The sequence below is a fragment of the Phocoena phocoena genome, chromosome 20 (assembly GCF_963924675.1).
Source record: "Phocoena phocoena chromosome 20, mPhoPho1.1, whole genome shotgun sequence".
NCBI lineage: Eukaryota > Metazoa > Chordata > Mammalia > Artiodactyla > Phocoenidae > Phocoena > Phocoena phocoena.
Window position 1 is genome coordinate 2,332,621 of NC_089238.1, and position 11,949 is coordinate 2,344,569.

General features: G+C 50.1%; 1 protein-coding gene across 1 annotated transcript; it reads left to right on the forward strand.

Moving 5' to 3' along the window:
- Positions 1-10,177: 10,177 nt before the first annotated feature.
- On the forward strand, positions 10,178-11,724 carry ZNF835 (zinc finger protein 835). Its single transcript, XM_065899048.1, is given in 2 exon segments — positions 10,178-11,665; positions 11,668-11,724. Coding segments are annotated over 2 exon segments (1,545 nt in total).
- The last annotated feature ends 225 nt before the right edge of the window (positions 11,725-11,949 follow it).

Here is an 11,949-nt window from a genome sequence, read left to right on the forward strand (position 1 = left end):
CATTAGTGTATAGGAATGCAAGATATTTCTATGCATTAATTTTGTATCATGCTACTTTACCAAATTCATTGATTAGCTCTAGTAGTTTTCTGGTAGCATCTTTAGGATTCTCTATGTATAGTATCATGTCATCTGCAAACAGTGACATCTTTACTTCTTCTTTTCCAATTTGTATTCCTTTTATTTCTTTTTCTTCTCTGATTGCTGTGGCTAAAACTTCCAAAACTATGTTGGATAATAGTCGTGAGAGTGGACAACCTTGTCTTTTTCCTGATCTTAGTGGAAACGGTTTCAGTTTTTCACCATTGAGGACGATGTTAGCTGTGGGTTTGTCATATATGGCCTTTATTATGCTGAGGTAACTTCCCTCTATACCTACTTTCTGGAGGGTTTTTATCATAAATGGGTGTTGAATTTTGTTGAAAGCTTTTTCTGCATCTATTGAGATGATCATATGGTTTTTATTCCTTAATTTGTTAATATGGGGTATCACATTGATTGATTTGCGTATATTGAAGAATTCTTGCACTCCTGGGATAAACCCCACTTGATCATGGTGTATTATCCTTTTAATGTGCTGTTGGATTCTGTTTGCTAGTATTTTGTTGAGGATTTTTGCATCTATGTTCATCAGTGATATTAGCTTGTAGTTTTCTTTCTTTATGATATCTTTGTCTGGTTTTGGTATCAGGGTGATAGTGGCCTTGTAGAATGAGTTTGGGAGTGTTCCTCCCTCTGCTATATTTTGGAAGAGTTTGAGAAGGATAGGTGTTAGCTCTTCTCTAAATGTTTGATAGAATTCACCTGTGAAGCCATCTGGTCCTGGGCTTTCGTTTGCTGGAAGATTTCTAATGACAGTCTCAACTTCAGTGCTTGTGATTGATCTGTTTATATTTTTTATTTCTTCCTGACTGAGTCTCGGAAAGTTGTGCTTTTCTAAGAATTTATCCATTTCTTCCAGTTTGTCCATTTTATTGGCATATAGTTGCTTGTAGTAATCTCTCATGATCCTTTGTATTTCTGCAGTGTCAGTTGTTACTTCTCCTTTTTCATTTCTAATTCTGTTGATTTGAGTCTTCTCCCTTTTTTTCTTGATGAATCTGGCTAATGGTTTATCAATTTTCTTTATCTTCTCAAAGAACCAGCTTTTAGCTTTATTGAGCTTTACTATTGCTTTCTTCATTTCTTATTCATTTATTTCTGATCTGATCTTTATGATTTCCTTCCTTCTAACTTTGGAGTTTTTTTGTTCTTCTTTCTCTAATTGCTTTAGGTGTAAGGTTAGGTTGTTTATTTGAGTTGTTTCTTGAGGTAGGATTACATTGCTATAAACTTCCCTTTTAGAACTGCTTTTGCTGCATCCCATAGTATCACCTATTTTTAAAACAGAAAAACCAGATGTTGACAGCAACGTCCTTCATCCCAGAGAGAATGTGGAAAGCACATAAATGGTCTTCAGTTGAGGATTCACTAAATAAATGTAAGGTGTAATTTAGGTACTTGCCATCTTTGGACTTCTTTTACCAGTAAGGGATAGAGAGATTCAAGCCATACTTGGGAATACATTTTAGCATGATAATAATTATGCGTGAAAGGGGTTGACCCTGAAAGAAGATGTCTGGAAACAACATCCCTTAAGGAGTAGTTGAAAGATCTTTGCATCTATTTTTTATAGAGGAGGAGTGTGTGCAATTCCACTAGTGTGTGTGACCCCAGACTATATCTGATCGCTTGTATTTATGTGTGTGTGTGTTATAGATTACCCAAAAAGTGAAGCTAATTTTCCACCCTTTCTTGCATCCACCTGTCTTGCAACATTTCCATTTTCCCACTCCTTGAATCTGGACTCTACCTGTAGTTTGCTTTGGCCAATAGAATGCTGTGAACATGGAAATGCATCCACGTGGAGCCTGGGACTCAAGTGGTGTTGCAGACTCTGCTCACACTCTTGGAACCCCACCCAGCTGCCATGTGGACAGGCTCGGGCTAGCCTGTTGGAGCAGAAATGAGCCATCGCAGGTGAGGCCACCTTAAATAAGCCAGTCCCCAGTCAGCCCGTAGCTGACCAGTGATGCATGAGTGAGCCCAGAAGGACCAGAAGAACTGCTCAGCTGAACCCAGCCCACGGCTAACGAACTAAACCACAGCTGTTGTTTAGAGCCTCTGTATTAGTTGCTAGGGCTGCTGTAACAAAGTACCATGAACTGGGGGTGCTTAGGAAAGAGAAATGTATTGCCTCACCGTTCTGGAGGATGGAATTCTGAAACCACGATATCAGCAAGGTTGGTTCTTTCTGAGGGTCTTGTGGGAAGATCAGTTCCAGGCTTCTCTCCTTCCCTTGTGGATGGCCTGTGTCGCTTTACATCATCTTCCTTCTATGCCTGCCTGGCTCTGTATCCAAATTTCCCCTTTTTATAAGGACATCAGTCCTATGGGATTAGGACCCACCCTAATGACCTAATTTTAACTTGGTTTCCTCTGTAAAGTCCCTACCCCCAAATAACATTCTGAGATACTGAGGGTTAGGACTTCAAAATATCATTGGCGGGAGGGGATGGGAGGGAGACACAATTCAGCTCATAACAGGTAAATATAACTTTATAAAGAAAACGATTTTAAAAATCACATTTATCACTTATATGTGGAATCTTTTAAAAAAAAATGACACAAATGGGAATTTCCCAGCGGTCCAGTGGTTAGGACTCAGCACTTTCACTGCTGGGGCCCACGTTCAATCCCTGGTCGGGGGACTAAGATCCCACAAGCCGCATGGTGGCACGGCCAAAAAAAAAAAAAAAAAAAATCACCACAAATGAACTTATTTACAAAACAGGAACAGACTCACAGACATAGAAAACAAACTTATGGTTACCAAAGGGGAAAGGGGAGGAAGGGATAAATTAGGAATTTGGGATTAGCAGATACAAACTACTATGTATAAAATAGACAAACAACAAGGTCCTACTGTATGGCACAGGGAACTATATTCAATAAATTGTAATAAACTATAATGGAAAAGAATCTGAAAAAGAATATATATATTCAGTTTTATATATACATATGCAAATATATTTATATATAAATATATGTATATAAAACTGAATCACACCAGAAACTAACACAAACTTGTAAATCAACTATACTTCAATAAAAAATAAAAACAAAAATATTTAAAGGAAAAGAACCTTGAGCTGTTTCCATTGTCCATTCTTTGAGGAAAATGTCCCCTCTCATGATTTCAGCAAGGGCGGACAAGTATCCATAAACCCTGAAGAGTGAAGATACTATTGAGTTGGCCAAAAAGTTGGTTCGGTTTTAAGTAAAAATAAAAGACACATTTTCCCCACGAACTTTACTGAAAAATATATTCATTAACTGAACAAACTTTTTGGCCAACTCAATTTATATCACTGTAGTAAAATCACCACTATTTTTCATTCAAGAAAAAATATTTTTTCTTGGTATAAATTGAGCTATTTCTGCTTTTCTTTGGTAAAATCATACTTGGTGTTGTTGTCTATCCAAAATGAGGCTAATGTTAGTTAAAAACCACCATGGACTTCTGCTTCTGGCCAAGTTGGAGTAACAGGAACCAGATTTTCCCTCCCTTATGAAACAACCATAAAAGGGGCAAAACATAAAACATAGTGCTTTTTAAGACAGTGCACATCAGGCTACAAAGGCCAGTGGGACATGGGAAATGAATGAAGGGAGCCCTACCATTTCCCTGGCTTACTATCTTAAGAGCGTTTCTAGGTCACGGTGCAGGGGGAGGAATCCAGGCAGAGCCCTGTAGACCCCCTGAGTTGAAGAGATGGCGCTGAGAATCCAGGAAAACCAACGTGGCCTGAGTTCCTAGGAAAGGGTACTGAAGCGAATAGGGCCACCCGGAGATCTGCAGAGGGCCCCCCTTGAGCGCTTAGCAGAACCAAGGTTCAAGGCCAGGGAAAGAACTTCCCAAAAGGGTTAAGGAAACAGTGTTCAGTACTCACACCAGGCAGGCACACGTAGTATCATAAATGCAGACTATTCCAGCTTTCTTTTTCTTTTTGGCCGCGCGGCATGGCATGCGGGATCTTAGTCCCACCACCAAGGATCAAACCCGGGGCCCCAGCAGTGAAAGCGCTGAGTCCTAACCACTGGACAGCCAGGAAATTCCCTCTTCCAGCTTTAAAAGATATAAAGCACAGCAGCGATTGCCTCGCACATTCAGGAAGTGTTCTTAGCATGGCCCACAAGAACCTGAATTACCCGGCCTACACTTCAGCCTCATCTCTGGGCCCTGCCTCTGTCTCAGTCAGTTTATTGCCAATAAACTGCTATGTAACAAATCGACCCTCCACTCAGTGGCTTGCTCCTGGCTTACTCCTGTTGAAGCCCGGAACCACTGTATGAGAAGTTCTACTACTCTCGGTCCACTGTGCTGTGAGGAGGCCCAAGCGAGCCACATGGAGGTGTCTGGCCAGTCCCAACACCCACTGCATGGAGAAGAGCCAGGCCCCAGATGTATGGACCAACTGAGCCAACCCAGCCATCCCTGGCTCCCTGGCCACCCCGATAAAGTCCCACTGTGGGGCAGAGATGAAGCCCTCCCTCTGTGCCCTGCTTGAATTGCTACTAATAGAACGTTTTTTCCTAATAACCACAGAATAATGAAATGAGCATAATAAAATGTTTTTCTTCATAATACTTCCACATCATATACTTGAATAGAAAGGTCCTTTCCTGTATTTGAGTAATCCCTGCCTTTTTTAAAAAAAGGGGGGGGGAAAGCTTTTTAGTAAAAAAAAACCCAAAAAACCTTCAGCCTTCTGAGCTCCCTACATGGTTTATGAGGAAAGTGTAAGAGGCATTTTTTATTTTTATTTTAAAAATAAATAATTAATTAATTTTTGGCTGCGCTGGGTCTTCGTTGCTGTGCACGGGCTTTCTCTAGTTGTGGTGAGTGGGGACTGCTCTTCATTGCGGTGCGTGGGCTTCATCACGGTGGCTTCTCTTGCTGCGGAGCCCGGGCTCTAGGTGCGTGGGCTTCAGTAGTTATGGCACATGGGCTCAGTAGTTGTGGCTCACGGGCTCTAGAGCACAGGCTCAGTAGTTGTGACACATGGGCTTAGTTACTCCACGGCACATGGGATCTTCCCAGACCAGGGCTCGAACCTGTGTCCCCTGCAGTGGCAGGCAGATTCTTAACCACTGCGCCCCCAGGGAAGTTCCTTGATGTTTTTTAACTATTCAAATGTAAAACTAAACCAGAAAAAAAATTTAAAACCTTGGTGGCTTAAAACAAAAATCCTTTCTTCTCATGCTTACAGGTCTGTGGATTGGCTGGGAGGCTCTGCTCCATGAGTCCCAGGCTTGGAGGGGCAGTGGGCGTGTTCTTACCATGCAAGGCCAGAAGCTTCCAGAAGGATGAGAGGAAATCCACAATGCCTCTGGACATCTACACATAAAACAAAAACTTGAAAGGTAAAGAAAGCATGTTTCCAGTAGAGTGAGGGAATGGGGGGAGGGGTAAAATAGGGGTATAGGATTAAGATACAAATTACTATGTATAAAATAAATAAGTTACAAAGACATATTGTACAACATAGGGAATATAACCAGTATTTTATAATAACTATTAATGGTGTATAACCTTTAAAAATTTGAATCATTATGCTGTACACCTGAAACTCATATAATATTGTACATCAACTATACCTCAATTAAAAACAATAAAAAGCAGGTGTCATGGTTTAACGGGCAGCCTTGGGAGTATGTAAAATAATATAGTATCTCACAATCTGTAGCATGTTGATTCTGGTGACATACATACGTCTTCCCATTGTATATTCACACGTTTCTCTGCTTTCCCAACTGTCTAAAAATGAGCTTGTGCCCATTTCTCTAATGGCCGAAGGAAGGATTTATGAAGGCTAATCCTATGAAGGGAATAATTTAGGAAGCCTAACTCTATGGAGAAGCACTTTACAAAAACAGCAGGCCAGGGCTTCCCTGGTGGCGCAGTGGTTGAGAGTCCGCCTGCCGATGCAGGGGACACGGGTTCGTGCCCCGGTCTGGGAGGATCCCGCATGCCGCGGAGCGGCTGGGCCCGTGTGCCATGGCCGCTGAGCCTGCACGTCCGGAGCCTGTGCTCCGCAACGGGAGAGGCCACAGCAGTGAGAGGCCCGCGTACCGAAAAAAAAACAAAAAAGAAAACCAGCAGGCCAATAGTGACTCTTATGTCGAGTTCTGTACTATAATCGTTTGCCCACGTCAATGGATTTGTCACCTTTTTCCCTCTGGTCTAGAATTACATCATATCTCTGAGACAAATGATTTCCATGGCTTAAGGGTGAACTGTGGGTTGCAAACTCCAGCTCAAGCCCTTTCTGTGCTGTGTGGCCTGGGGTGACTCACTTAGCCTCTCTGATCCTAAAGGGTCTTTTTTACCCTCACCTGTGGACTCCGCCCCCTCCTTGAGGAAGAAGAGTCCCGCCCCCATATTACTGGCCCCGCCCACCAGGGCGCCCAGGTCGTGGTGAGCGGAGCTCGGGTAGACACGCCCAAGCCCCGCCCCCAGCCGCCCTGCCCTCCTTGGGCTCCCGGAGCCTCTGAGATTCGTCATCCCACTGGGTGCAGTCGCACGTCCTTCTGGGAGTTGTAGTTTCCGTACACCGGCGCTGCGGGCCTGAATCAATGTGCAGGCGCAGCGCGGCACCTTCTGGGAGTTGTAGTTCTTGACGGACCCGAGCGAGCCGCAACTCTCCCAGTGCGCACGCGCAGTCCGGGCCGGCCTGGCGCTTGGGCTAGTTTGTGGTGGCTGATACCTTGACCTGTGTGGCCCGCACGTCCGCGCCACCGCCGGACGAAGGGTCACCGGGGCTCCGCGTGGGCCGGATAGGCCAGAGACCGTGGAGAAACTGACCCAAACCCGCCAGCCTCGGCGGGAGCCGCCCAAGGCCTTCAGAGATGGTCCCAGAGGCGAGGGCGCCGCGGTGCGCATGCGCGATTGTGTGTACATTTGTCCCCTGTGTGTCTGTGTGACGGTATGATCCCGACTCCAGCGGCGTGTTCCTGTGCGTGTGAGGCCTGCCCTGCGTGCCACTCCAGAACTTTGTGGCGGTGCGAGCGTGTAGCTATGTGTGTCACTGTGCGTGTAGGCCCGCCTGTCCCATCTGTGCATGAGACTTCATGTGAGTCCGTCCCCAAGTGTCACCACATGTTTGCACGTGCCTGACCCTAGCGGCCTGTGCCTGTGAATTTGAGCATTTGGGGACCTCTGCCTATCTGTGACTTTGGGTATGTGTGGAACTTGTTCTCCTAGGTGGGTGTGAGGTGTATAATTCCACACTTCCTGGCTGTGCAACTGCGTAGGGTGGCTGGGTGGGTGTGCCTGCCAGCATGGAGCTGGATGGTCAGGGTGTGCCTGAGTGGAGGGCTGTGCACAGGATATTGATGAGAGACACTGCGAGGGTGGGGGTGCTGCGTGTGTGTGTGTATGTGTGTGTGTGTGTCTGTTTGCGCGAGGGGGAGACCCTGCAAACCTGCGGCTCTGGACATGTGCGGAGCTCTGCCCACCGCATGACTCTGTGTGTGACTAGGGGTGCCACTGTGGGTGGTGACCCAGGCCAGGCCTGCCCGTTGAGCAGGGCGGCATGTGTGACTTTGTTGTGTGTGTACCCATGTGTGCATGGGCAGGCGTGACCGCAGACGTGCTTGGAGTTGAGTGGGTGTGCGAGACTGCCTGCCTCCTTGTGTATGGGAAGGACTGTGCCACAGCATATGGGTGACTGTGTAAGGGCATCTGAGGGCCAAGGCAGGGGATGGTATAACAGCCCCCCCCGCCCCGTGTGGTTGCATGCAACTCCATGTGTGTGTCTGTGTGTGATGTGACATGTGTCTGCCTCTGAGCATGTCTCCGTCTCCCTTTTGGTTGCTTGCTTGGGCACCTGACTGGCCCAGGTGTACCCCACCCTGAATCCACTTACCTTCCCCACGTGCACACAGAGGAAACACCCTGCGTTCTTGCTTCACCCACCCACCTGCGCCTGCCCCAGCATCTTCCTTCAGGGGTCCCTGTTTCTTTTTTCTCACAGATGCTGGCTGGACCCACTGAGGCACGTGTGGCCACGGCAGGAGCCACAGCCTGAGTGACATGGACAGGACCTGATGCTCCCAAACCCACGAGGTGGGTACCACTGCCTGCTCTGGGGACCCAGTCAGGCCCCACTCAAGCCTGAGGGCTGCCTGTGGGAGTGGCACCAGAACTGGGACTGGCCCCATTTGGCTCCCACCAGCAAAGTTCTCACCTCTGCACAAAGACCCTGCATGGTCTGGCCCTCACCCTGCCATATCTAATCTCCCCTGCTCTCCGCCTAATTCACTCTTCTCCAGCGCCCCCCAACCCTGCCCAGCCCCCTACTGTTCCTCCATCACCTCCATCATGGTCCTGCCTTAGGACCTTTGCACTTGCTGGGCTCACGGCCCAGAATGCTCGCTCCATAACTTCCTCCAAGTCTTGGCTCATTGAGCCCTGCACTGGGGGACAAGCATTCCAGGTAGGTGGAACAGCCAGTGCAAAGGCCCTGTGGCAGGAGCATGCCTGGAGTGTTTGTGGAACAGGGAAGAGGCCTCTGGCTGGAGCAGGGCAAGCCCAGAGCAGGTGAGAGTGTTGTAGAGGCTGAGGTCAGGGAGATGCTGTGCGGGCCATGGAGAGGAGTGTGGCATTTATGGAGCCATTAGTGATTTTTTAAAAAGTATTTATTTATTTGGCTGCTCAGGGTCTTAGTTGCGACATGTGGGATCTTTAGTTGTGGCATGTGGGATCTTAGTTCCCCAACCAGGGATCAAATCTGGGCCTCCTGCATTGGGATCTTGGTGTCTTAACCACTGGACCACCAGGGAAGTCCTGCCATTAGTGATTTTTTTTTTTTTTTTTTTTTTTTAGTGATTTTTAATTGGGAGAGAGAGGAAGAGGAAAAGCTCTGGAGCTGGGCAGCCCAGGTGTGGGTCCTGGTATTGCCACTTCTGGGAGCCTCACTGAGGAATAAAAGAGCTTAAAGGGTGATGGGCACATAGGTGTGTGTTCAACAGGTGCTGGTTATTTTGGCCACTATAATAATACACCCAAGTTGGCTTCAGAGTGGCCGGGACCAGTGCCTCTTAGATGTTCCTGTGCCCACAAACCACCCGGGGCTCTTATCAGAAGGCAGATTCCAAGTTACCAGGCCTGGGGAGAGGCCTGAGCTCTGCACTTGTCCCGGGCAGTGCTGATGCTACTGGGCCTTGGGCTAGGATGGAGCGGTTTTGATTTCAGAGTGGAAATCAGGATCTCTGTGTTGACGGCTGTCACGCTCTGTGTGCTAGTTAAGATGAAATGTCTCCTCCTGGTCCGGACACGTGGCCCGCCCGCCCGTGAAAACTTTCACTGGCTTCCTGTACCTGCTGTGCGTGTTCTGTGTGCCATACACACCTGCTCGTCGCCACCTGTAGCTTGTCTTTGCTGGGGTTGGGGTGGGGAGCACCAGGGGGATGAGGGGAGCTCAGAGCCTGTTGAGGGAGGCTCAGGCTCAGCCTGTGAGTGTGACTTTGCACACAGCAGGGAGCAAGCTGGAAGCTGGTTGCTACTGGTGGGAGACAGACACTGGGCCTCTGGACCCACGTGAGCAGGGTCTTTCAGGGAGGGGTGTGCTGCTGTGATACCAGGAGAAACTCATCACCCCTAGGATGGCCCCCACTTGGCCCACCCACCCCAGGGGGCTGAACCCAAAGCAGGTCACTGACTGCTCTCCACACGTGCACATAGTCACAGGCACCAGGGATTAGGACTTCAGTACATCTTTTGCATGGACGCAATTGAACCCATAACAGCAGGGTTTAGAAACATTTTTGGTTGTCACACCTGGGGGCATCCAGTGAGTAGAGGTCAGGGACGCTGCTCACCATCCTACAAGGCACAGGATGGTCCCGCAACAAAGCATGATGTGACCCAGACTGTCAGTAGACAGACCCTGCACTGATCCTTTTCCAGCCCGGGACAGGTGACAAACCTGTTTGGTTTTTTGTTGTCATTCTTTTTTTCTTTCTTTCCTTCTTTTCTCCTCTTCCTTCCCTCCCTTCCCTCCCTCCCTCCCTCTCTTTCTTTCTCATCCAGTAACGATGATGTGAAATCGAGGCAGCAGCTCACAAAGCCGGGATGGAAGGACTCTTGACGGTTGCCGTCCAGCAAGACTCTGAGTTGGAAGAAACCCCGAAACACGAAGGTCATTTCAGGGATGGCCAGGAGAACCAGGAAAGTTGTTTGAAGCAGGAGGTCCACGAGGAAGACCCCACTGAGGACTGCGTCCCAGAGCATGATGAATGCACCAGAACCCCCAGGACCAGATTGAGCCCCACAACTACCCAGGCTGACTGCAGGCCCCAGAGGCGCGGTGCACCAAGAAAGAACCCAAACCAGAAGAACACAGACGCCAGCGCAGAGGAGGAGGAGGAACGAGGTGGTGGCACCAGAAAGCCGTGGAAGTGTCAGGACTGCGGAAAGGCCTTCAGCTACTGCTCGGCCTTCACCCTGCACCAAAGAACCCACACGGGGGAGAAGCCGTTCTCCTGCCCTGACTGCAGCAAGGCCTTTAGCCAGAGTGTGCACCTGATGCTGCACCGGCGGACACACTCAGGCGAGCGGCCCTACACATGCGGTGAGTGCGGCAAGGCCTTTAGCCAGGGCTCCTACCTGGCGGCGCACCGGCGCACACACACGGGTCAGCGGCCACACAGCTGTGCGGACTGTGGCAAGGCTTTCATGCGCCCCACGCACCTGGCGCAGCACCGGCGTGTGCACACAGGCGAGCGGCCCTTTGCGTGTGGCCAGTGTGCCAAGGCCTTTCGTAACCGCTCCTCCCTGCTGGAGCACCAGCGCATCCACACGGGCGAGAAGCCATTCGTGTGTGCACAGTGCGACAAGGCCTTCCGCTTCTCCTCGGCGCTCATCCGCCACCAGCGCACGCACACTGCCGAGCGGCCCTACGCCTGTGGCCAGTGTGCCAAGGCCTTCACGCAGATCACGCACCTGGCGCAGCACCGTCGCGTGCACACCGGCGAGAAGCCCTACACGTGCCCCGAGTGCGGTGCGCCCTTCAGCCAGAGCGCCTCGCTGGCCGAGCACCGGCGCATCCACACGGGCGAGAAGCCGTACACGTGCGCACAGTGCGGCAAGGCCTTCACGCAGGTGTCGCACCTGAGCCAGCACCGGCGCGTGCACACTGGAGAGCGGCCCTACGCCTGCCGGGACTGCGGCCGCGCCTTCAGCAACCGCTCGCACCTGGTGCAGCACCACCTCGTGCACACGGGGGTGCGGCCCTACAAGTGCCTGGAGTGCGGCGCCACCTTCAGCCACGTGTCCTCCCTAATTGAGCACCAGAAGGTCCACACCGGAGAGAAGCCCTACCGGTGCAGGGACTGCGGCCGTGCCTTCAGCCAGGGCTCGTCGCTGACGCTGCACCGGCGCACACACACCGGCGAGCGGCCCTACGCGTGCCCCGAGTGCGGCAAGGCCTTCAGTAACCGCTCCTACCTTATCCAGCACCACATCGTGCACACTGGGGAGAAGCCGTACGAGTGCAGCGGCTGCGGCAAGGCCTTCGGCTTCTCCTCCGCCCTCATTCGACACCAGAGGACACACGCTGACAAGAAGGTGGGGGACACCTTTGCCCAGTTGCCACACCTGACTCAACACCTGAGCTCTGACTGGGAGGAGGAGCCTGTTGACGGTGGTGGTCCTGCAGAAACCGTGGTGGACCAGCCCAAGAATGAGGGCTGAGGGCTGCCAGGGCCTCCTATAGGCAGGCACCCCGCTGAGCCTTTTATACCTTGTGCTCGGGCTCTCAGCAGTAGCGGGTAGATACTCTACCATCCCCATGTTGCCGATGAGGAAACCAAGGCTCTGGGAGGCTCCGTGGGGTGCCCGAGATC